This window comes from Dysidea avara, chromosome 5, assembly GCF_963678975.1.
Source record: "Dysidea avara chromosome 5, odDysAvar1.4, whole genome shotgun sequence".
NCBI lineage: Eukaryota > Metazoa > Porifera > Demospongiae > Dictyoceratida > Dysideidae > Dysidea > Dysidea avara.
This window is the reverse complement of record NC_089276.1, coordinates 23,296,816-23,324,178: the sequence shown is the minus strand read 5'-3', so window position 1 is coordinate 23,324,178 and position 27,363 is coordinate 23,296,816. Positions and strand designations below refer to the sequence as shown.

At 38.2% G+C, this 27,363-nt stretch overlaps 1 protein-coding gene across 1 annotated transcript in view; it reads right to left on the bottom strand.

Annotated features, from left to right (window-relative positions):
* The window catches only part of LOC136256363 (protein NLRC3-like), a 54,620-nt gene that overhangs the window by 13,847 nt on the left and 13,410 nt on the right, over positions 1-27,363 (bottom strand). The window contains exons 3-4 of the mRNA XM_066049300.1: positions 23,481-23,526; positions 9,141-9,452 (exon numbers count right to left, since the gene is read on the bottom strand). Of these exons, the coding sequence (XP_065905372.1) occupies positions 9,141-9,452; positions 23,481-23,523 (355 nt within the window). The 5' untranslated portion in view covers positions 23,524-23,526. The remainder of the gene's footprint in view (positions 1-9,140; positions 9,453-23,480; positions 23,527-27,363) is intronic.

The following is a 27,363-nucleotide window of genomic DNA, read 5'->3' as shown; positions in this document are numbered from 1 at the left end:
AAACCACACAGAGCTGCACATGACTGTGTAGTGTTGTGCGCATACAGCAATTTAGCATGATGCAAAAATTACCCTCTCCTATGATAAGCTCTGATTTCTGACTAGTTATAGTGATTTCTAAATTACTTTAAACAATAAATTGCAAGTGTTTCCTGGAAAAGATAGAGCATTCGCAAACATTTCTTCCATGAATCATTCCTAATATACGGTATTCTATAGAGGTGTACCAATAGAGAAATTTTTAACCGATCCGATATAATCTGATATACTAAGTCTAAAACATCGCTACCAATCTGATGTACCTATATAATAAAGTGTAGCCATTTGGCTTGGAGGAAACTAAATAGAGAACTTTTATTTTAATATCTTGCTATTTATACCCTAGAAAGGTATAGTCCAAAGTGCTATCAATTACTGGCAATGCTTGGTTGCCTGTGGTTGTGTGGCTCAACTAACAGCCCAGACAGTAAGGCACCCACAAATATTTAATGCATAAGATTGATCCGCATTACCCCGTATTTTAAAAGCTTGTAAAGATGGCTGGTTGTTTCAAGTTGTGTTTCTAGTTCATTCAATCCATGGCTGATTTTTATAGCTTGCCACTATGAAATACTGAATTTTGGTATGGACTACAGATCTCACATATTGCCTAACCAAAATAAGCTTTGTTGTATGGTTGGTTAGTATTGGAACACAGAATGTTAGCCGTTTATATTTCTACGGCTTCTCATAGCGTAGTGCTTTGTTTCAAGTAGAAAATTACTGTTTCCCCAGCCTTATGACAGAGAGTATAATGAATATAGCTCAACCATGGCAAAAGCAATTTGGTTTTATATCACTACAAGTACACAGAAAAATTTGGAATTTTCAACTAGAGTAGGGACCATAGTACATCAATAAAAAGTACTGAAACAAGCTGGAGTAGTGCATGATATTAAATCACAGTAAAGTGTTATATCCCTACTGTGCATTTCCATTATGGTATCTTGAGCACAGTAGGGATATGACACTTCTTATTGTATTGCTGTGATTTAGTATCGTGCACTACTCCAGCTTGTTTCAGTACTTTTTATTGATGTGCTATGGTCCCTACTCTAGTTGAAAATTCCTGTGTACTTATGTTAACTTTTTTTGTAAATAATTATTACGACTGGTGAACCCACGCATACCACATCTGAAATGACACCGTGTGCCCCAATTATTGTCTGAAAGTAGAAGTATCCATCACGCTTCGTTGTCAGCCTGTTACGCAGCATTTCGAGTCAAGAACTATTTGAAAAGTACCTCTGCAATCCACGCATACCGGAATGGTGCCACGCGCCCCGGTTATATCAATTATTATCTGAAAAGCGAAGTATCCATTAGGCTTCGTTGTTGGCTATGTTCATCCCGTTACACAGCAGTACGAATCAAGAACTGTTTGAAAAGCACCTCTGATATCAAAATAGTCACTATAATACGAACGATTTCCGTTATGAAGGGAAGCCATCACGTGCTATCGCCAAATTGACACTTTTTGCTGTCAGCAAAGATGAATGGGGCACAAAGGAGGACACTGGTAAGTCCATGAAGAATGCATTGTATGTACTGCAGTATGCCAAAAGGCACCTGTTGGGCCGAAGCCACGTCAAACAGTGAAAAAATCAAGACCATAGCCTTAGCTGTTATCAAGTTACTCTTGCCTGAAAGCATCTTACTCAGTCAGTCAGTCACTAGAAAATTCCGTTAAATAATAAATTTTAAAAAATCCCATAGCAACTTGTTGAAAGCGTTTCGGGTTGATCTGAAAGCTTGTTTGGGTTTAGTTTTACCTCACCAATACTGCCTCATCGTCATCAAGGGAAATTGAGGCTGTTTTTTTGGAGGATATTATTTTGTGGGTCATGCCTACTCCTTTGTGGTCCCTACTATACAGTAACTATCATACTATATGATATCGCATCGGTTTTTGGTAAGTATATTGGGACCAACTGATATTGACAAAATCTTCATATCAGCTACCGATACGATATGTATTGATATATCAGTACACCACTAGTGTTCTATTATTTTGATGTACAGTCACACTAAACCACAAGGTTTTAGCTCAGATGATTAGATTACAGGTAGAAAAGTAATTCTTATACCTCTACATGTATAGAAAACAGTTAAACACCTATGTTAACATGCTGATTGGTGTGGAAACACCCCAGGGCAGTGTGGACTCGGCATATTCGAGCAGTGCACACCCCCGGGGTGCAATCACCACTTACCATGTATTTAGTATGTGTGAATACAAAATAGACACGACTATATGTTTTCCTAGCTATACACACCACCCTTCCACCGCACCTAGCTCTATTGCCTACTTTTTCCTAGTTCTAACCACAATAACATTTTCGACAAAGCCATAAAGTGTACACAACAACACCAAACAAACAAATACTCATGCAAACATCTACCACATAACATTTCCATAAATCAAGACACACGGTAGTGTGTCGTGCGGCCCAAGAAGCCGGCGCGTAACACCCGTGAGTATATTGACAGGAAGAAAGAAAACGCAATTTTCGCACCTCCGTAGCTCTGTGCTTCCTTGATGAAACAAGACGATTTTTGCTGTGGACATGCCCCCCAACTGCAGCACTCCACATTCCAAATTTGAGCGAAATCGCTTCGCGCGTTCCCGAGATATGCGACTTCAAAAATTGGCTCAGTTTCTTCGTTTTTTTTTTCTTCTTCTTCTTCTTCTTATTTTTCTTTTTCTTGTCGCACACTTACAAAAACTGCTATAAAACTCGCACGCCATATCCGATTGCCTTGAAATTTGGCACACAGAAGGGGGATATAAAGGCGCATCTCGGTACCAACTTTGGCTGGAATACGATAAACAGGCAAAGAGTTATGAGCGATTATTCACGAAAATTAACACCAATATGTTGTCACGCCTACAGGGTAAACCGCGTATGGGAAGAAGCTGAAAATCGGTGGGTGAATAGGTTAACTATTGAACCTCAAACCTTTTGTGGTTTGAAAGAAATCGAGCTAAAAACCAGGAAGATACAACGAAAAAACCAACAGTGTGTAACAATTACGCAATCGAGATTAGCTAATAAAAAACGACTGCTTGCCACGCCTACCAGGTAAACCGCTTGGGGTAATGCTTTGAAAATCGCTGTACAGATGGAGTTATCATCTTAGAAAGGCTCTTCAATGGTGTAGAAGAATCAGACTTAAAACCACGGAGTTATAACACGAAATCCAACTTAGTGTAGCAAGTGTGAGATCGAGATACTCTAATAGAGCAGTCATCCTAATAGAGCAGTCATCCTAATAGAGCAGTCACCCGAAGAGAATTCAAGAGATCAGCTAGAAACAAGTAACCTGTATAGAGATCAGCTACAAACAAGCCACCCTGTAGAGAGATCAGCCACAAACAATTCACCCTGTAGAGAGATCAGCTAGAAGAAGTTACCTTGTAGGGAATTCATGCAACTATAGAAAGAGATAATTCAGCTAGAAGAAATCACCTTGTAGAGTTCAGCTACAAAGAAACCACAATGTAGAGAGTTCAGATACAAAGAAACCACCATGTAGAGAATTCGTTTACAAACAAGTCACCCTATAGAAAGATCAGCTAGAAGAAGTTACCTCGTAGAGAGTTCAGTTACAAAGAAACCACCATGTAGAGAATTCATTTACAAACTAGTGACCCTGTAGAGACATCAGCTAGAAGAAGTTACCTTGTAAAGAGTTCAGCTACATAGAAACCATTCTGTAAAGAGCTCAGCTACAAACAAATCACCCTGTAGAGAGATCAGCTAGAAGAAGTTACCTTGTTGATAGTTCAGCTACAAAGAAACCATCATGTAGAGAGTTCAGCTACAAACAAATCTCCCTGTAGAGAGATCAGCTAGAAGAAGTTACCTTGTAGAGAGTTCAGCTTCAAACAAATCACCCTGTAGAAAGATCAGCTACAAACAAATCTCCCTGTAGAGAGATTAGCTAGAAGTTATCTTGTAGAGAGTTCAGCTACAAAGAAACCATCATGTAGAGAGTTCAGCTACAAACAAATCTCCCTGTAGAGAGATCAGCTAGAAGAAGTTACCTTGTAGAGAGTTCAGCTTCAAACAAATCACCCTGTAGAAAGATCAGCTAGAAGAGGTCACCTTGTAGAGAGTTCAGTTACAAAAAAACCACCATGTAGAGAGCTCAGCTACAAACCAGTGACCTTGTAGAGACTTCAGCTAGAAGAAGTTACCTTGTAGATAGTTCAGCTACAAAGAAACCATTCTTTAAAGAGCTCAGCTGCAAACAAATCACCTGTAAAGAATTCAGCTACAAATAAATCACCCTGTAGAAAGATGAGCTAGAAAAAGTTACCTTGTAGAGAGTTCAGTTACAAAGAAACCACCATGTAGAGAATTCAGCTACAAACTAGTGACCCTGTAAAGACATCAGCTAGAAGAAGTTACCTTGAGAGAGTTCAGCTACAAAGAAACCATTATTTAAAGAGCTCAGCTGCAAACAAATCACCTATATAGAATTCAGCTACAAACAAATCACCATGTAGAGAGATCAGCTAGAAGAAGTTAACTTGTAGAGAGTTCAGCTACAAACAAATCACCCTGTATAGAGATCAGCTAGAAGAAGTTACCTTGTAGAGAGTTCAGCTACAAAGAAACCACCATGTAGAGAGTTCAGCTGCAAAGAAATCACCCTGTATAAAATTCTGCCACGAACAAATTGCCCTGTAGAAAGATCAGTTAGAAGAAGTTACCTTGTAGAGAGTTCAGCTACAAAGAAACCATTCTGTAAACAGCTCAGCTGCAAACAAATCACCTGTACAGAATTCAGCTACAAACAAATCACCCTGTAGAGAGATCAACTAGAAGAAATTACTTTGTAGAGAGTTCAGCTACAAAGAAACCACCATGTAGAGAGTTCAGCTGCAAACAAATCACCCTGTAGAAAATACAGCCACAAACAAATTGCCCTGTAGAAAGATCAGTTAGATGAAGTTACCTTTTAGAGAGTTCAGCTACAAAGAAACCACCCTGTAGAGAGATCAGCTAGAAGAAGTTACCTTGTAGATCGTTCAGCTACAAACAAATCACCCTGTAGAGAGATCAGCTAGAAGAAGTTACCTTGTAGAGAGTTCAGCTACAAAGAAACCACCATGTAGAGAGTTCAGCTGCAAAGAAATCACCCTGTAGAAAATTCTGCCACAAACAAATTGCCCTGTATAGAGAGATCAGTTAGAAGAAGTTACCTTTTAGAGAGTTCAGCTACAAAGAAACCATTCTGTAAAGAGCTCAGCTGCAAACAAATCACCTGTACAGAATTCAGCTACAAACAAATCACCCTGTAGAGAGATCAGCTAGAAGAAATTACCTTGTAGAGAGTGAAGCTACAAACAAATCACCCTATTGAAAAATCAGCTTGTAGAAGTCACCTTGTAGAAAGTTCAGTTACAAAGAAACCATTCTGTAAAGAGCTCAGCTGCAAACAAATCACCCTGTATGAGAGATCAGCTAGAAGAAGTTAACTTGTAGAGAGTTCAGCTACAAAGAAACTATCATTTAGAAAGTTCAGCTTCAAACAAATCACCTGTAGAGAGTTCAGCTACAAACAAATCTCCCTGTAGAGAGATCAGCTAGAAGAAGTTACCTTGTAGAGAGTGAAGCTACAAACAAATCACCCTATTGAAAAATCAGCTAGAAGAAGTCACCTTGTAGAAAGTTCAGTTACAAAGAAACCACCATGTAGAGAGTTCAGCTACAAACTAGCCACCTTGTAGAGACATCAGCTAGAAAAGTTACCTTGTAGAGAGTTCAGCTACAAAGAAACCATTCTGTAAAGAGCTCAGCTGCAAACAAATCACCTGTACAGAATTCAGCTACAAACAAATCACCCTGTAGAGAGATCAGCTAGAAGAAGTTAACTTGTAGAGAGTTCAGCTACAAAGAAACCATCATTTAGAAAGTTCAGCTTCAAACAAATCACCTGTAGAGAGTTCAGCTACAAACAAATCTCCCTGTAGAGAGATCAGCTAGAAGAAGTTACCTTGTAGAGAGTGAAGCTACAAACAAATCACCCTATTGAAAAATCAGCTAGAAGAAGTCACCTTGTAGAAAGTTCAGTTACAAAGAAACCACCATGTAGAGAGTTCAGCTACAAACTAGCCACCTTGTAGAGACATCAGCTAGAAAAGTTACCTTGTAGAGAGTTCAGCTACAAAGAAACCACCCTGTAGAGAGATCAGCTAGAAGAAGTTACCTTGTAGATCGTTCAGCTACAAACAAATCACCCTGTAGAGAGATCAGCTAGAAGAAGTTACCTTGTAGAGAGTTCAGCTACAAAGAAACCACCATGTAGAGAGTTCAGCTGCAAAGAAATCACCCTGTAGAAAATTCTGCCACAAACAAATTGCCCTGTATAGAGAGATCAGTTAGAAGAAGTTACCTTTTAGAGAGTTCAGCTACAAAGAAACCATTCTGTAAAGTGCTCAGCTGCAAACAAATCACCTGTACAGAATTCAGCTACAAACAAATCACCCTGTAGAGAGATCAGCTAGAAGAAATTACCTTGTAGATAGTTCAGCTACAAACAAATCACGCTGTAGAAAGATCAGTTAGAAGAAGTTACTTTGTAGAGAGTTCAGCTACAAAGAAACCATTCTGTAAAGAGCTCAGCTGCAAACAAATCACCTGTACAGAATTCAGCTACAAACAAATCACCCTGTAGAGAGATCAGCTAGAAGAAATTACATTGTAGATAGTTCAGCTACAAACAAATCACGCTGTAGAAAGATCAGTTAGAAGAAGTTACTTTGTAGAGAGTTCAGCTACAAAGAAACCATTCTGTAAAGAGCTCAGCTGCAAACAAATCACCTGTACAGAATTCAGCTACAAACAAATCACCCTGTAGAGAGATCAGCTAGAAGAAATTACATTGTAGATAGTTCAGCTACAAACAAATCACGCTGTAGAAAGATCAGTTAGAAGAAGTTACTTTGTAGAGAGTTCAGCTACAAAGAAACCATTTTGTAAAGAGCTCAGCTGCAAACAAATCACCTGTACAGAATTCAGCTACAAACAAATCACCCTGTAGAGAGATCAGCTAGAAGAAGTTACCTTGTAGATAGTTCAGCTACAAACAAATCTCCCTGTAGAGAGATCAGCTAGAAGAAATTATCTTGTAGAGAGTTCAGCTACAAAGAAATCATCATGTGGAGAGTTCAGCTGCAAAGAAATCACCACTGCCCAAATTTCAAGGCAATAGCTCTTTCCATTCTGAAGTTATCAATTGTCAAAGTTGGCAAATTGGATGTGTATGGAAGGCCCCTTTTCGCAAATCCGGTCCCATATGTATTATATATATAATTTGTACATTTACTGATAAAATATTTAAAGTACATCTACTTCATCTTTTCTTCTTCCTGTAGTAAAGAAAAAAAACATAGGTTAAAAAAGTCCCAAAGCTGGCCATAGGCCGGCTTTGGGGTATACAAATACAAAAAGAAATGAAATCTAATCCAAAACAGCCAAGCTGTAAAAACAGTGTGCGGCCCTCAGAAAGGCTATGGTGAAAAAAGATGTGAAATCCAAGGTGGCAGCCAAGAAATGGCTGTGATGGTAGGTTAATGGTAAAAATTTTAATAACGACAATTCAGGTGAATTTTTGTGCCGCTTCACAAAATTTACCTGAATTGTCATTATTAAAATTTTTACCATTAACCTACCATCACAGCCATTTCTTGGCCGCCACCTTGGATTTCACATCTTTTTTCACCATAGCCTTTCTGAGGGCCGCACACTGTTTTTACAGCTTGGCTGTTTTGGATTAGATATACATAACAGCACAAAACACAAAATAACATTCATACAGATATCTATACATAAGTACTTTGGGGAAAGGGCAACTGAGGAAATTGTTGGAGTAGGGTGTAATAACTTTTGCACAAGCCACGCAGACAAGCATTGTGGATATGGCATAACTGGATTTACAGTTGACCACGTAGCAAATATGCGTTCCAATTAGTACAAGATTGCAGCAACACACCATATATGCATAGCAACACAACGTGATAGCAGCAACCAATGAATAATCATATAAGTTAAATTTAGCGTAATTGGTTTGGTTTGGCCATGCACAGATAATTAGCACCTGATCCACCTGCCCTTGGTCCTCAGTTGCCGTTTAACTATATATGTGTATCTAAGTTCAATATCAGTAATTGGATGCACAACAACAAAGCAAACAATGTAACTAAGTTATGCATACAAAGGTTCAATTTTTATTTTACTTATACATACATTATGTGGACAACCGTGCAAAGCGCATACAACATCATATGCACTGGCACATATACTTAATGCATGGTTTTGGGTGGGAGGGAGGAAAAAAGTTTTTCTGTCCGACAACACACTATGCACTATGGCACGATCTCGTGATCTCAAACCTGTCAAACCAGTTTATTACAATGAATCATTATGATGTCATTACGTTTCATGTATCTACAAGATTGGTTCAACTTTTACCTGAAACAAGTGTTCACTTCAGTTTGTGGTGCTAGCACTGCTAATATACAATGCCTCTCTAATGGACCTTACAGTCAACTCAAAGATTCTGTGTTGCAGAATTTAATTACTTTACTCGAAAGGCTAGTTTATCACTAAAGGATGCTGGCTTCATTTACTATGGTATGTATGGTACGTAGATTTGCACTGTATCCATTCTACACCCACACCAAGGCATGTTAACTTCAATTTATTGCATTGCAATAAATTACATTTTACAGTATTGTATAGCAGCTTATTTTCAAACAGAAAATTTTGCAGAATGTAATTTCAAAGGTTTTAAATTTTAAAGAGTGCATATTTTGAAGTCTGGGTGGTTTCGTTAAATGGAAAATTACAAAGATACGTGTATACAATATTTCTATATTGCACTCGCCACCCTAAACATGAGTCTAGTAGTCCAGTCCACCAGTACTTTAAATACAGACAAAATATCAAACAAGTTTCCATAAATTTTCAGGCAATGAATCACCATTACATTTAAGTATCCTGTTATATGCAATTAAATAAAGATAGAATTCATATCAGCAATACACACAGCTTAGTATAACTAAGCGTACACTTGTGCATGTCAATTACCTGTGTCAGCTTCCACAGGAACAACTGGATGGACTGTTGTGACAGGAGCTATAATAGTACCACTAGTGGATACCACAGCAGGAGAATCTATTGCTAAGATTATTTTTCTCCAACTGGCACTAGTATCAGTATCAAGCCATTCCTTCAACATGTTATTACAGCACCAAAAAGGATTTATAGGAAAGGCTCCCTCTATTCCATCAAGGAATCCTGCTGGAATATCTAATAAGGTACCAATAGTCTTCCAGTGTGCAGCATAGTTGGGTGTGACCAAGTTGTATAAATCCTTCAGCTGTGGCACAGCATCCAGCACTAGAGTAGTGAACAAAAAATGTTACACAAATATACAGTAATACAATAAACCTATATCTATTTCTATAAAAAGTAATACAAATCACACATCAGTTCAGTGCACCTGTCCAGTGCAGTAATTGTATGCTGCCATTTAAAGCATTTTACACATTTAGTACATAATCAATGAACATGTGTGCAAAGCAACTAAGATAGTTATTTTCTCATACTGCACATGTATACAATGGGACCTGTGTATGTGATCACTTTGGGGCCAGATATTTCTGGCCTTTATATACAGGCGGCTGTTATAGAGAACAATTGTATAGGGTGGTCAGCAGCATTTTAGTGGCTAGCTATGACCGTTAAAAACAGGTAATTCGTAAATCCCTTTAAGGACCACCATTATTGTAACTACTCCCTATCCTGAAAACCCGTAATATTTGATGGATTAGTATGTACAGAAGTTTTGGTAGTAGACAATTATAAGTAGTGCTGAGCAATAATATCGATAGTTCGATATTCGCGATCAAAAAATCATCATCGTGATATGATAATTACAGCTTACTATCGCGATATTGCTGTAACATTACTAGAAACATTATTACCAAGTTTATTTAACTGTTTTGTAACTCTTTAGGCTTGCTTAATCGCGAAATGTTTGGTTGCAAGGCTATAACAAGCTGTGTATATTTATCGGCCGCCCATGCAACTAGTCAATCGTTTCGCAAAGTGTCTAGAACTCCACTAAAAATGCTGCTGGAGAAGCTGGCTTAGCTGTTTTATAACTACTTGGCTTGCTATATCATGGAAACGTTTGGCTGCAAGGCTGTAACAAAAAAAGCAGAAATATCGGCTGCCCACACAATTAATTACATAATTGAATCTATGATGGTGTTAATTATTCTTAGCATGCATTGAATACTTGGAACTTGACTGAAGATCAGTAATTATCGTGATATTATCGTATCGTGAATAATACTTCAATATCTATCGTGATAGTGAATTTTCTACTATCACTCAGCACTAATTATAAGCTCTTATTGGTAGCTACAGCTGTATGCACTGTGACAGAAAAACGGTCTGCCATTCAATTGTAACCTACAGAGCTAGCTAGATAAAGAATGTACAATAAACATGAAGTACACAAATCAGTAAAATCCTGAAAAGGGAAGGGTTTCCAGTCCTGGACCCTTGCATGGTCTCTAGGTTCACTACTCGTAATCTTCCACACGTCCAGTCAATTTAGGCATCTATCCGGCCAATTCTGGATATTGTGGCAGGACAACAGAAAATTCTTATCATAACACTGCCAGAGTAATTTGCCTGATACGGTAGGCCTCATAAATTGCATTCATATCGTGATAGGACCCGTAACACGCAGTTAAATAGCATTAACTAAGTAATGCGTAACGTGTAGTAATATAAAAGTGATATGTGATGGAATTATGGTTTGCACATAAAGAGTTTATCGTCCACTCTATAGTAGCGGTGTGTTATTGAAGTTTCACCTTGCAAGTTGTTGCTGAGCTCAGCAGCAGAATTTACCATCTTTGCTTAGTCTAACTGCAAAACTCATAATCATTGATTTCACAGTCAAGAACAGTCAATTCTTCATTACTGCAAAATATGTTGATCGTCAGACACCTTCACCCTTATCTCATCATCAAGGCCATTTCATCATTGTGTCAGCAGCCAGCTCAGCTGCACAAGCCATTTATTTTTTGCCAGTCCTTTGCCATTGTTCTCTACCGAGTTAACATCACAGGATTCGTTATAAGATCAAGGTAAATAACATTGTTTGTTATTATGATGATTATTATTATTGTAGATAGTTGCTAATTAATAGGCATGGCACCCGTATCTCTCTCGAGTATTCATTCCAAAGAAACAGGATGAATAGTTGTGAGCAAAATGGATGCCATGCCCTTTAATTAGCAAGTTATTTAATCAATTGCATTCATGCAAGATGACGTTGCATTTGAGTAGTATGTACCACAGCTACGTTGCATACATTATTATTTTTATAGTGAGGTGCACGCCTTTCCAGCTTAATTGATCCATGATCATTCCTGCAAGGAAACAAACAACATAACGAGCATAAAGCCACATACATAGTATGTATGTATATGTGGATCATATATTTGCATAAACGTTATGCAAAGTACGCGTAACAGCTTGTGACAGGATTCATAATTAATTGTGATTTAACTTCCGTAATATATGCATCGTGATACAAATAGTACTACGGTCCAAAAATGTAAAGTTTTTTTATGAGGCCTCCCATATGTACACCCTGTATACAAGGGCCGCAGCAAGCCCAAGTGCATGGATGTACACATCAGGCAAATCGTAAAGGTACATGATACAACTGATATCAAATGCAAGTTAATGGCTTGCAGCAAAGGTGTTCATATGTTATATATGTTGCATTTTCTTGAGTATATTGTTTACAAAAGTTTATTTATTTAACAGTTACACCATGGCCATGAGGAATTTGCTCAATATATATGCCCAAGCCTGAGGGACACAGACCCAAGAGCGTGGGCATATACATCAGGCAAATCCGGGTAGATAAAAACAGTGGACCCAGGGACCAAGGACCCGGGACTGCAGAAATCCAATTCTACTTGGAATTTTATACACTTCACAATATTCTATACTTATACTAGGTACCTCTGCAAGTAGCTTTGCATTGCCAATCCAGTTTTTCCCTGTCATGGTATAGCACGATGTTTACACCAATTAGAAATCTTTGAGAAAGTATCCAAAGCTGACTGCATTTACAGGCTACTCATCTGCTGCACAATGAGCATACTAGTCTATTATGTCATCTAGCTACTAAAGTTTAGAAATGTTGTGCAAACAAAATTAATATTCCAGGGAAATAGCGAATACTAGCTAAGCCGAACTAAGCAAGTTCCAGCAGCTCGACAACCAGATTTCATACATATTATGGCTGAGTGATGCTGCCATTTTAGTATCACAATTGATACTAAAGCCACTATTCACGATACTGAATAGTTCATGATACTTACAAATAAGTCAATCATAGCTGGTGCTACATAGTGCATTGCTCAGCATTCCTGTAGAAAGGCCTTATCAGTGATAGCAAACTAGCCACTATCATCCTTGTTTACAGTAACAGTTATTGTTATGCATACTTTGAGGTTATGTTATGGTGTTCACACCTCTCTGCAGGGGTAACCAGGTTATCACTTACAAGGATTCTTAGCCAAATACTGCATAACAAATTAATTTTTCAATGACAATAATGTACAGGCATGATATCACGATAGCTAATAACTAAATATCACGATATTAATTCTTTCAAATATCGCGATATATTGCTAAAACAATAACATTGCTCAGCCCTAATTTTTCACAAGGCTTCTAAACTACTCTAGTAGCTAGGCAGTAAAATAGACTAGTATGCTCATTGAGCAGCAGGTAGAGGCCTATCTAAAATGCAGTCAGCTTCAGACACGTTTTAAGAGACGCTTATAATTTCTAATTGGTATAAACATCTTGCAAGACACCATGATGGGGGAAAAGTGGATTGGCCATGCAAGACTACTTGTAGAGGTACCTACACTGTAGTACAAGTATAGAATATTGCTAGGTGTATAAAATTGAAGAGTTGGATCCTTGTGGGTCCCCTGGTCCCAGGTCATTGGTCCATTGTTTTAACCTACCTGGCAAATCCCAAGTGGCCATGGCATAAGAATTATATACCACTCACCTAAGAGATGAAGGAAGACAAATCTGCATTCACCATATTACCTTTTTGTACACATCGATTGTGGGTTTAAGTTGAAGGTACAAAAAAGAATTGATTGTGGTTTTATTGGTTGTAGTGATACCATTTTAACCCTTAAACCTGCAGAAAACTTTTCGGAAATGCGCGTTTACACAATATGGGCATGCATGGCGACGCTAGGTGGGGTAACTTAATTCTTACACCCTACAAATACACATAGATTAAAAGTGTGTTTACTGGGCTACTTAGAGAAGGTTAAATGAACACTGTAACTACAGTGGCTTACGTGTCATGAAGTGGTGAACAGCGATGAGTCACGTCTCCGTGTTTCTAAACTCTTTCCCCGTGTTTAATTTCGACTGTGGGTTTACTCATGTGAGCCATATATGGCCTGATGCAGAATTTCACGAAGAGTTGAATGAAAGTTGTTGCAAAGCGATAGGATCAGCTACCATTGAGTTATCGACCATTTTATAAAGGTATGTAAAGGGTTTGCATGTTTCCTTACCGAAAAGTTATTTTCACGGCTAGTTTTGGCTTCACCATTTAGCGTTAGGGTAAAACCCTAGGTATCATTTTGATCCTTGCTACATTACAAGTAGAATGACATAAATTGCATAGCCGTAGGATGGACGCTTCGAAAGTTACAGAGCTTTGTGCAAAGCATGCATATTTATTAAGTGTAAATCCAGTTTTCTGGATTATGTGGGTTAAAGGGTTAAACCAAATAACTACTTTGAGGATTCCTAAGGTGCTAAAATAAGTACTTAAGAGTATAGGTTGAGAATGTCTGAGCCATCTTGTCATAGTTGAAATGTGCTGTGTAGAAAAACAATCCCACATTGCAACAACGATTGTTAAGTGATGTTTAGCAACGGAACACTATGCAATGCTGACTCATTCAATTATTTTTTCTTTCAAGAGACCGCTTAACCTAACCAGAGGAGGTTGGACATGATATAAGTGCTTCTGAAATTTATTACTGTTAATTTCATATTTTTAATATGCAACAAGGAGTCGCAAGGAGTAATTACCTGATAGAAGAAACATTTAACAATATCCACACCACATTACTTAAGATGAACGGCTAATTCTTATTGCAAGGCGAGCGTGCGAGTTTCTAATTATCTTTCTAATTCTCTGTGAGGTCAAGCTAGCAGCATCCTCTTTTCTTTTTTAATACCCGGGAAGGCTATATTAGTATGCACATTGCTTACTTCGACAATTATTGTGCACGTACATAAGATGTCCCTATTGTATTACACATCGATTCCACCTTCAAACGCTTACACACATGATCCCCAAAGATTTCAAGAGCGATTTACGTGCCTGGAGGAGTGGGATTGAATGGGGGAAAACCAGCTAAATCAAGATACACGATAGTGTGTCGTGCGGCCCAAGAAGCTGGCACACCACACCATGGGTATATTGACAGGAAGAAAGAAAACGTCATTTTCACACCTTTGTATCTCGGTGATCCATTATCCGATTGGAACCAAATTTACTACAGCGTTGCCCGCCAGCCAGGGGAGTCTACACACTAAATTTGAAGGAAATCGCTTCAGCCATTTCCAAGATACAAGCTGCCAAAGTTTCACTTTTTTCCGTTTTTTTTTCTTCTTCGTGTTTTCGCACACTTGCAAAAATTGCTATAAAACGCAAACGCGTGCTCCGATCGCCTTGACATTTGGCACACAGAAAGGGAGTCCCAAGGCGAATCCTAGCATCAAATTTGGTGCAAATCCGATGAATTTTTTGGAATTATGACCAATTATTTGCGTAAAACAAGATCGATTTGTTGTCACACCTACAGGGTAAACCGCTTCATGGAATGAGTTGAAAATTGCTATGTAGATGGAGTAACCATCGTAGGAGTGCCTTTTGGTGGTTTGAGAGGAATCGAGATAAAGACCATGGAGATACGACACAAAATCCAACCTGTGTCACAATTACGCGATCGATTTTTATGAATAAGAAAAGTATTAGTTTTTACGCCTACTAGGCAAACTGCTTAGAGCAATGAGCTGAAAATCGGTGTATAGCTGGAATAATCTTCATAGAAAGTCCTTGCAGTAGTACAGAAGAATCGGATTACAAACCACTGAGTTATGATTCGAAAGCCAACTCCGTGTGGCAAATGTGAGATCGAGATACTCTAATAGAACAGTCACCCTAATAGAGCATTCAGCTAATTTATTTACTCCATTATAGAATTCTATTACATTACAAGTTATTCTGTAGGGAGTTCAGCTGCAAACAGTTAATCTTATAGACAGTTCAACAACAAGAAAGTCGCCCTATAGAGAGTTCAGCTACAAATATACTGTTGTAGTGATTCAGAACATTACAAGTCACACTGAAGAGAGTTCAGCTATAAACAAGTCATGCACCCTGTAGAGAGTTCAGCTACAAACAATTTACTCTGTAGAAGTTCTGCTACAAACAAGTCTTCATTCAGCAAGTTTAACAACCAAAATCCACCATGTAAAGACTTCAGCTAGACTAACAAGTTACTCTGTAGAGAGATCAGCTAGAAATAAGAGAGAGCTCAGCTAGAAAACGTCACCGTGTAGAGAGTTCAGCTACAAACAAATCACACTGTAGAGAGATCAGATAGAAGAAGCCACCTTGTAGAGGGTTCAGCTGTGAAGTGATCACCCTAGAGAGAGTTCAGCTAGAAAAAAATCACCCTGTAGAGAGTTCAGCTACAAAGAGGACCATCCTGTACAGAGATCAGCTAGAAAGAAGTCACCTAGAGCGACATCAGCTACAAAGATACCATCTTGTAGAGAGTTCAGCTACAAACAAATCACCCTGCAGAGAGTTTGGCTACAAAAGATCACCCTGTAGAGTTATTCAGCTACAAACAAATCACCTTGTAGAGTGTACAACTAGACACGAGTCACCCAGTAGAGAGATCAGCTACAAGAAGTTACATTGTAGAGAGATCAGCTACAAGAAATTACCTTGCAGAGAGTTCAGCTACAAAGAAACTATCCTGTAGAAAGTTCAACTACAAACAAATCACCCTGTAGAGATATCAGCTAGATACAAGTTATCTTATAGGGATCAGCTACAAACAAATCACCCTGTAGAAATATGTGTTGGAAACAAATCACCATGTAGAGAGAGTTCAGCTAGAAACAAGTCACTCTGAAAAGAGTTCAGCTACAAACAATGGGAGTTTCAGCTACAGTTCAGTTATGTATAAGAAGTCACCTTGTTACCTACAGTATGATTATCTTTTATTGTTAAATATACAAATGTTTTTAATCAGACAAAAAACTGTACACAACATTTCTTCCTTTGTTCCACAATTCCTGCAGAAAAAAAACAAGTTAGAAGGAAGCCCTAAAGCCAGCCATAGGCCGGCTTTAGGGTATACAAATACAAAAAGAAGTAAAATCTAATCCAAAACAGCCAAGCTGTAAAAAAAGAGTGTGGCCCTCAAAAAGGCTATAGTGAAAAAAGATGTGTAGTCCAAGGTGGCGGCCAAGAAATGGCTGTGATGGTAGGTTAATGGCAAAAATTTTGATTACGACAATTCAGGTGAATTTGGTGCCGAATCCTAGTGGAGGAGGCAACACAAATTCACCTGAATTGTCGTAATTAAATTTTTTGCCATTAACCTACCATCACAGCCATTTCTTGGCCGCCACCTTGGATTTCACATCTTTTTTCACTATAGCCTTTTTGAGTTCCGCACTCTTTTTTTACAGCTTGGCTGTTTTGGATTAGATAGACTAAACTTGAAGTGCACTCTCACATGGTATTTGTGAAAACTTTGGTGAGCATTTGGTTAAATTTTCAATACAAAATGTAAGCCCTCACGTGTGCGTGTCTGTAGCCTAACTAAACCAAAATGCTAAACTCAAACCCACAATGCAAAACATTAAGCAGCTCAATATTCAATACAAAGAATCAAAGGAAACTGATGCCAGGTCACCCTGTAGTCAGGGAAATACATGGATTAAAGCCTTGTGGTTTTCCTTTGATCTAATTCTGAGTTGGGGTCATTACTCTGAAAATGTAACTCATTGCATATTACTATACAATGTAACGTACGTGTTACAGTTACGTACATATTCCTCACAGTAAAATAGTGAGTTATATATATATACAAGTATTTCAAAAAATTTGGAATTTTCAACTATAGAGTAGGGACCATAGCACATCGATAAAAAGTACTGAAACAAGTTGGAGTAGTGCATGATATTAAATCACAGTAAAGTGTTATATCCTTACTGTGCATCTCCATTATGGTTATCTTGGAGCACAGTAGGGATATAACACTTCTTATTGTTTTATTGTGATTTAATATCATGCACTACTCCAGCTTGTTTCAGTACTTTTATCGATGTGCTATGGTCCCTAATCTAGTTGAAAATTCCAAATTTCTTGAAATACTTGTTTGTTAACTTTTTTTGTATAATACCCATCCAAAAACAGCTTATAGCTGTAAAAAAGTGTGCGTCCAAGTAAAGCAGAGTTAACTGTGACAAAAAATAATGATATCATAATGCGGCCATGTACGAGGTGTGCAAGTTGTAAAATTCATATTAGCTAATCAGATAATACAATGTTATTGTTAAAGTGTTAATGAGAACTATGTGCTGCTAGTTTATAAGTGTGTGAGCATCTTCATAAATGCCACACAAATTTAATTCTCAATAAAGCAATGTGTATAGATTCTCTGATAGCAATAAATAGTTTGAGTTTAGCCACCTTTCCTTTGTTCATAGCATTGCCGTATACAGGAAAGACGGTTTAAAGAAAGATCGATCATATTGCCTGTTTAAAGAAAGATCGATATACTCTAATAGAGCAGTCAGGATCTAGACCCTTCCTTGCCCCTGGGCCCCTCTTTAACTCTTTTCCCTGGGCCCCCTAATTTCTCTGGGCGGCCATGTTAGTGGAATGCAACTGCAGTCAACTAACACCCATTTTAACTAGAAAACCCTTAATAACACTTTGCCTTTCATCTTGTACTGCATTAAAACGATCAAAATACTCTATTAGAGCAGTCACAAAATAGCTGTAACACTGCAATCAATATTTAGCATAGTTAAAACTTCTGCTTAGCATTGGATTGTATAGTTTAAATTACTAGCTACTTACAGACTTTACAATATAAAAATATGGCATTTGTAGAAATGTGACTGTTCTATTAGAGTATCTCGATCTACTTCAAGCATTGACTAATTCAAGTGAAGAAGCTACGCCCCTGCCAAGAGATCTTGTGAAATGAAATGAGAATAGTAAAGAAAAGGCAAGTATGTACAGAGACAATAGAGGGGCGCGTAATTATGTTCTGTTGTAAATAAACACCTTTAAAATTTATATTACTACTAAATAAGCGCACCAGAATAGGCTTGTGAGGCTGTTGTCTCCAAGGTTGTCTCATTACTTGTCTTTTCGTGTTGAAGGGATTTAGTCACAATTGGTGAGTTTAATTATACATGTATTTGTGTTGTAAAAGTTAATTGTAAAAAGGCGATAAGCACATATTATAATAAACATGTATTTGTCACAGTAGAGTCTCTCACGATTATTAGACATTGGACCAGGGTAAAAAATGTACTGCTATATTTAGAGGTTGTAGCGTTTGTATATCTTAGTATCTTAATAAATAATCCTCCATGATCACTAATCACTAATAGTACAGTGAAAGCTGGTCATTATTCAGGCTGTAGGGACAAAAATTTTCTGACCTGGCTTTTTAAAGAGGTGGCTGCATTTTGCGCCTTAAAAAAGGTAAGAAGCATACTGTTCTAACTGGATATAGAGATGGATTTAGTGTGTGACAATGTATGAGACAGTGAGTGCTGGCAGCAAGGGGGCAGCCAATCTGTTAGAGCACCAAAGGCACTGTTTCAGACTTAGGCAGTTGGCTGTCAGCCCAAAGTGTAAAAAGTTTCACTATTGGTCCTTATAAGCTCCTGATGAAGAAAGTGATGAAGTCATTATCCATAGGATATATTTTTCACATAACACAGCATTCCAGTGGTTTAGTGGTGACCACAACACTGCCTGAGTTAAACTGTGGTGAGATTTGAGACTACCGGAAGCCCTGGAATGCCTTCAACACATGAAATACCAAATATCTAATGCCTGGCTTTCATCCACAGTGGACCTGTCTTGGTGGCCACTTGTACAGAAGGGAAACAGCTGCCACACAGTCTTTCGAGCGAGCAGCTAGTTTCCACACCCCTTAATTATCAATTTGTAAAATCTTGAGCAAAATTGTGTGTACAAGCAAGTGCGATGTTGTGCATTGGCAGTGCCGTGTATATGGTTGCTGCCTAGCAGTGACACATCACGAGTATTGAAGTCACAATGTGTTACTGTATCATCCATCTCTGAATGTGTCATTTTGTGTAGAGAGCAATCATCCACAAGTGGCCTGCAGGTTTCAGTGTATATTGTTAACCATTAATATTGTTCACCATTGTGAACTGTATGTACAGTGAAACCTCACTTAGCGGCCACCTCTTTAATAAGACCACCTCATTATATTGGCCACCTCTAGTAGATCCCAAATATAGCTAAGCAGTACTTTATGACCTCATTCATAAGGCCACCTTGTTATTCAGGCCAAATTTTTGGTTCCACAGCTGGCCATATTAATGAGGTTTCATTGTACTTATGTGAATTTTTATTTTTCGGAACTTTTCTTCGGGTTTACTGATGGGCACTATGAAGCATTGTTGACTGGTCCGTACATAATGTGGTGACTTGAAATGCTAAAACAGTACGTAGCATGTCTTGTATGTACATGTAATGTGTTGTAATGTGTCCACACATCCACACATCTTAGAAATAAATATAAATGTATTCTCTATACTCAGTTCCATTGTGCCACTGGGTCATAAGTGGGTTGAGTATGGATCATCCAGGACATTTGGGTCACATTTTGTCCTGGCCAAGTGGATCTCATCCACTGACAGAATATACAGATCAGATCATGTGTATAAATTACGGTGGAACTTGTTTATTGCCACCTTCACTCAATAAGCAGGTAACAGTGTATAAATTCTCAATTGGAATTGGCTTTTCAAGAGAGGTTGTCTTTCTATACTGGTGGCCATTAAGACAGGTTGTACTGATAGAGTGTACATACTAGAGATGCAACAATATCCTCCACTTAGTGTTGTTTGAAAGTGATGCAATGGAGACTATGTATTGTTGCATTTAAATACTATGCTATTATATTGCAACTCTAGCACGTATTTATAACAGGAATGTTTGTTAACTGTTTAGACATACTGGAGCCACACCCACTCATCTGGATTCTACAAATGGAGTCATACCAACTTGTCATCATACTTGCATGTTACTCCCATTGTGCTTGGATTGGATGAATATACATGCCGTCATGTGAGACTTGCTACCATGGCAGGCCACTGGAAAACATTTCATAGCTGTTATATTACAGTCATTATTGTACAATTCTTACATTATTGTTGTGAAAAGTTTTTGGCATTCATGTGTCCTCTGTATGTTGTAATTACATGTATAATTTTTGTGTGGGGGTGCTATAAAATGTAATAATGCATGGTGACAATTGGCTAGCTACATGTGCTAATTACTCACAGCTTGTGTCAAAATCTGGTAACCGCAGTTGTATTGTGTCATTCTTTAAGCCGCGCCCTTAGAGGGACAAATTACGTCACGGTGGGGGCGACTAAATTTGTTAAAAACGAACGATGGTATGTAGCACCATAGATTATATCTGTGGACTATAATCTATGGCAGCACACTTCTTTGTGGCTTTATGCACTGATCAACTACATAGAGCGCCAGTTCATCAATACCCACTGACCGCAGTTGTGTTCTGCGTCATTCTTTAAATTCTGAGTAAAATTCTTAGAGAGCAAATTACGTGGGGACAACTAAATTCAAATTTCAAACTAGCCATTCTCGAAAACATGTTTCAATCTAAACGAAACTTTTAGAACAGTTTAAAGACACATTGCCCTACATGCCAAGCAAGTATTGCGGAAAACAACAATCTGGGTTTTGTATTTGGCCTCTAGGTCGACTGAGGACGACTGAAACTTTGTTAGGTGCTGAAATTACGACTGTAGGATAATCATGTATGGTGAAATCGATGATGTGAATCTTGAGGCGATTGAGTGAATACTGAAGCGATAGCAGGGCAATCAATGTTTGGAATGCACAAAGGAACGCAAGGCATACACCTGCGGTTGCGTCTAACCGCATGCGATAATAAAATTTTAAAAAAAATAAAATGAAACTTCCCCTTTGATGTCGGCAATCTCGGTCACGAAACAGTCGGCATGGATTTGCTTCACTGCTTGTGTGGTAGTTACTAGTTACACGATGAGTTCAACTCTAGAGTTTCAGAGGGATAGCATAAGTGGCGGGTGAGTTACAGGACGGCCGAATTTGACAACGTTCGTTCCTGTAAAATTCTCACATAGTGGTCGCGTCATTTATTGTCTGCGGCGCGCGTTTCTGCTTTACTGGTCGCGCAACTCACTACCGTGAGTCTTGATTACTATGATTGGTGAACCCACGCATACTGCATTTGAAATGGCGCCACACGTCCCAGCTATATCATCTGAAAAGTGAAGTAACCATTACGCTTCGTTGTCAGCTATGTTCAACCTGTTACACAGCAGTGCAAATCAAGAACTGCTTGAAAAGCATCTCTGCTATCAAAATAGCCATTATGACAAATATGGACGATTCCCATTACGAAGGGAAGCCATCGCGTGCCATCACCAAATCAACACTTTTCGCTGTCAGCAAAGTTGAATGGGACACAAAAGAGGACACTGGTAAGTCCACGAAGACTGCATTGTACATACTGTGGTATGCCAAAAGGCACCTCTCAGGCCAAAGTGCCGTCAAACAGTGAAAAAATCAAGCCTGTCGCCTTAGCCGTTATCGAGTTATGGTTGTCTGAAGGCATCAGTCAGTCAGGCAGTCAGAAAATTCTGTTGAATAATTTTTTTTAAAAATTCTGTAGCAGCTTGTTGAAATCATTTCGGGTCGATCTGAAAGCTTGTTCAGGCTTACTTTTACTTAACAAACACTGCCTCATCATCGTCTGGGAAAGTTGAGGCTGTTTTTAGGTGATGGTATTTTGTGGGCCATGCCTACTCCTTTGTGGTCCCTTCTATACACTACTATTGTAGTGTATGACTCTGAGGGCTGTAACTACATGTAGTAATATTATTACATATTACATTTGTTCGCTACAAGCCTTAAATTAAGCCCGATCTTCTAAATGTATTTGCCCAGCCTACAACTACAAATGACATGAGTGAGACACGCGTTTCTCTGGTGTAGTTCAGCCTCAAAAAACATATTTTGCTGTAGTATCTTGGTCTCAAGGGCACTATCACTCTTTGTTCTTCCCTGTACAGCCGTTTTCAGTGCTGTCAAGACCCAAAATGCAGCCAATCACATGCTGGATACAACTCGCATTAAAAAGAAGTAATGTGTTACAATTTCCGGATGTAATATCCGTTACATATTACTCGTTACTTACGGCGTTACATTACTTCATTACAACGTAAGTAATATTATTATGTAAGGCGTTACAAATGTAACTCGTCACCCTCCACTCTGGGTATATTTACAGTATATGTATAGAAATACAATAATGATTTTCAACTTAAAGGGATATGATATATTGAATAATCTACAGGGTCCTTATATTATTGAATTTACTATCCAACTAGTACTAGACCACAGAATCTTGACAGTTGAATTTCAACCAGTGGTGGCTTGATCCTCTAGCAACATGCAGTGTATGTACTCAACTGAAATTTAAACACATCGACTTCTCACCACCTATTTAAGTGGCTATTTGAAAAGTGTATGTTTGCAGCATCTTTAGAAACTTGCTAATTCATACTAGCATAAAGAAATTGTATAAAGAAATCACATAAAGCTTACTGGTGCATAAGTGTTTATTAAGCCTTCTTGTCTCACCCACTAACTTAAACAAAATCAGAAAATTCACATCATCATAAAGTACAAACACCCTCATATATCTGTCATACCTCTTCAATGATATTCTGCATAGTTACCATTGGCTCATGTGAAATATTTTCAAGCATCACTTTTAAGTGCATTGCAAAATGTATATCAGGGCTTGTCCTACCCCCTGAAATAAAACTATTTGCTAGGGTAGACCGAGTCACAAGATGTCACAGTGTATAAAGGTCAAAAATAAATAATAAAATGGCAGACAAGAAATAACAAAAATTACTCACTGCAATACCATAATTGTAACATCTACAAATTTGACATACTCTCTTTGGATGCTCTGATCTCTTTCCAAGTTAAAAGATCCATAACCTACAAATGCATAGATCCACGTACATACAGTATGTACATGCATGTAGAACACAATTTATAATATTATAACTATTATATTTTATTCCAACTAACAGTGCATTGGTGTACCCTAGTTCTACGTATATGCTAACCCTTATAGGTACATAAGCCTCTATAGTAGCAATATTTTTAAAAATGCACAGAAAGCGTATGACAATTTAGTAATAAGGGGTGGTCCACAATTTTCAGCCATTTCACGATCATACAAACTGTACGCTAGGGGGGAGAGGTAAAATCACATGTACGCTTTTAAAAAATGCTGATCATGTGAGTTGGCAAGAAATCTGAATGCAGTGACAAGGCTCTAGTAAGCCCTACTGCTACTTCATGCAATTCAGTGTCCAATTAAACAGTGGACTAAGCGAGCTCATGCTGGAAATCCCAAGCCAACACGTGGGCTTTGGCAAACTCTGGAAAACAGTGCCAGGGTTAGCTAGCTAGCTACCTACCAATGAAATGAGGCTTTATAAGCTAAAGGCAAAGATAAACTTCATTGAATCATGTTTCAAACTACAGGTAAGAACAGTTATCAGTGTGATAAAACATAGTACAGGCTTTATATATACTTTTATAACAGTACTTACTTACTTCTCTTTAGTCTTAGTCTAGCAATTAACACTGATAAACGATTACAATGGAATAGCATCTAGCTACACTGGTTGTTGCTTTTATTTTGTACCTGCAGAAGGTGTTGTTGTGGGGTTTAAGAATACTATTGGGTATGGGAGGCTGGATTATGTGGGTATTTTGTTCACACTACATACAGTAGTTGTGGTAGTTGTGGGTTTCCCATAGAGAAAACCTGTCTCTGCAGAGTGTACCCACATCTCCTAACTCCAGTCCACCTTGGACTATGGTGAAAATACCCTAAAGACTAGTACTGTTGTTGCTACTGCCAGTGATATGATTTTGTATGAACACATCGAAGATAGCCAAGAACAAGTTGTTTCTATGATGTGTACGTATGTACAAATGTGCATCCTAATGTCTGCTGTGTGTAGGAACATTTCCTTCAGGGTATCAGCTTCAAAAGTATCTAAATGATAAGATGCCTAAAAGACAAAACAAACACCATACATGAATTTTGCAATATTAAAGTATATGGGTGTTTGTTCTGCTATAAAATACATTCATGTGTCAACATTTATACAGTACACTTTGGCTGGGGGAGGGGGTCAGAAAAAAAGAGTACTCTTTGTACGCTTGCAAAAAACTGAAAATTGTGGACCATATGTTATATGACCACCCACTTCAACATGTAAATGAAACCAGGTATCTAGGGATTATTATCAACTCCAAGCTAAACTTCAACAAACAAATTGACTCAGTATGCAAAAAGGGAAACAGCACCTTAGTTTTTTTTTAAAAAGAGAAACTTGTACTCATGCAAACGTGAAATAAAATCTGATGCCTACCTGGCCTACATACATCCAATTCTAGAATATGGTGTCTGCTCATACGAAGTGTAATATTGATAAACTGGAATTGGTTCAATGAAGAGCTGCAAGATTTGCAATGAAGGATTACTGCCCACAACCGAGATGAAAAATAAACTTAGTGAAGCAGACTAAACCATCGCAGTAGGCTACAAATTGATGTACAAGATTATTTACCGAATCGTATATCTAAAACTACCTGATTATATTACGTTTAACCATGGAATTACCAGAGGTCATGGCTACTAACTGATAGTACCAGTTTCAAGGATAGATTCATGCAAGTTTAGTTACTTTCATCTACTATAACCTTATGGAACAAACTGAAACTGTCAACGCTACTACAATTAGTGTATGTTAGATACCCGCTGGAGGTTTTTTAGTAGGGTTGACAACCCAAGGGCATGGTTTGGTCACCGAGACATGGCATTAATTAGCGACTGAGGTGCAGCTGAGGTCACTAATTAATGCCTGCCGAGGTGCCAAACCAAGCACAAGGGGTTCAACCTACTACAAAACGACAGTGAGTATCTAACCTATTTAGAAAGCAGCTCATTACCAGCACTGACAAAAGAAGCACAGAGTCACGCTAGGTAAGGTCATTTTCAGCGGCGCCAGCTCAGTGGCCAGTTTAGTGTTGTTTTAGCAGCTGTTATTTAGTTCCAAGGCTTGTTAAGAAGCGACAAGTTGGCCACAAAGCGCGAGAAGCTTTATAACAACTGGCCACAAAGTGACAAGCCTTATTACAACTGGCCACCGGAAATGACAAGCTTTATAACAACTGGCCACGAAGCGACAAGCTTTATTACAACTGGCCACGAAGCGACAAGCTTTATAAAAACTGGCCACAAAGCGACAAGCTTTATTACAACTGGCCACGAAGCGACCAGCTTTATTACAACTGGCCACAAAGCGACCAACTTTATTACAACTGGCCACAAAGCAACAAGCTTTATTACAACTAGCCCGCAAAGTGACAAGCTTTATAACAGCTGGCCACGAAGTGACAAGCTTTATTACAACTGGCCACGAAGCGACAAGCTTTATTACAACTAGCCCACGAAGTGACAAGCTTTATAACAGCTGTCCACAAAGCGAAAAACTTTATAACAGCTGGCTACGAAACAACAAGCTTTATAACAGGCCACACAGTGACAAATATTACAAACAGGTACAATAGCAGCACAGCTGAAGTGTGCTGATGGTTTAATGGCAACAGTGCTGACAAGCAGACAAACACAAAATGTACTTGCAGCTAAACTCTAGGCAACACCTTTTATTGATGGCTAGCTAGTTGTGAATATGGAACATTGTTGGGGTAGCTGTAATCCCATCCAAAAACAGCTTGCAGCTGTAAAAAAAGTGAGCGTCCAAGTAAAGCAGAGTTAACTGCGACAAAAAGTTATGATATCATAATGCAGCCATGTGCGAGTTGTAAAATTAATATTAGCTAATCAGATAATACAATATTATTGTTAAAGTGTTAATGAGAACTATGTGATGTTGTTATTTTTAAGTGTGAGAGCATCTTCATAAATGCCACAAAAATTTGATTCTCAATAAAGCAATGTGTATAGATTCTCTGATAGCAATAAACAGTTTGAGTTTGGCCGCCTTTCCGCTCACACAATTAAAAACTAGCAACAACACAATGTTCTCATTAACACTTTAACAATAATATTGTATTATCTGATTAGCTAATATTGATTTTATAACTCACACATGGCCGCATTATGATATCATTACTTTTTGTCGCAGTTAACTCTGCTTTACTTGGACGCTCACTTTTTTACAGCTACAAGCTGTTTTTGGATGGGATTTCAATACTTTTAGTTAGAATAAGCATACACTGTTCATAACAGTAGGTAAGTTTCCTTGGTTTTGACAGAAACCCCAGATTACAGTAACAGAATATATTAAAATACAACTGTAATTTTAGTGGTATGTAACTGCAGTCAACTAACACCCATTTTAACTAGTAAACCCTTAGTAACACTTTGTCTTTCATCTTGTACTGTATTAAAACGATCAAGATACTCTAATAGAGCAGTCACAAAACAACTGTAATACAGCAATCAATATTACAGCATAGTTACAACTTCTGCCTAGCATTGGATTGTAATAGTTTAAATTACTAGCTACTTACAGACATTACAATATAAAAATACAGCACTTGTACAAACGTGACTGTTCTATTAGAGTGATTGACTGCTCTATTAGAGTATCTCGATCAAAGACTAATTCAAGCGGAGAAGCCACACCCCTGCCCATATCAGTACAAGTTCTTGTGAAATCAAATGAGAATAGTAGAGAAATGGCAAGTATGTACAGAGATACAGGAGCATGTAATTATGTCCTGTTG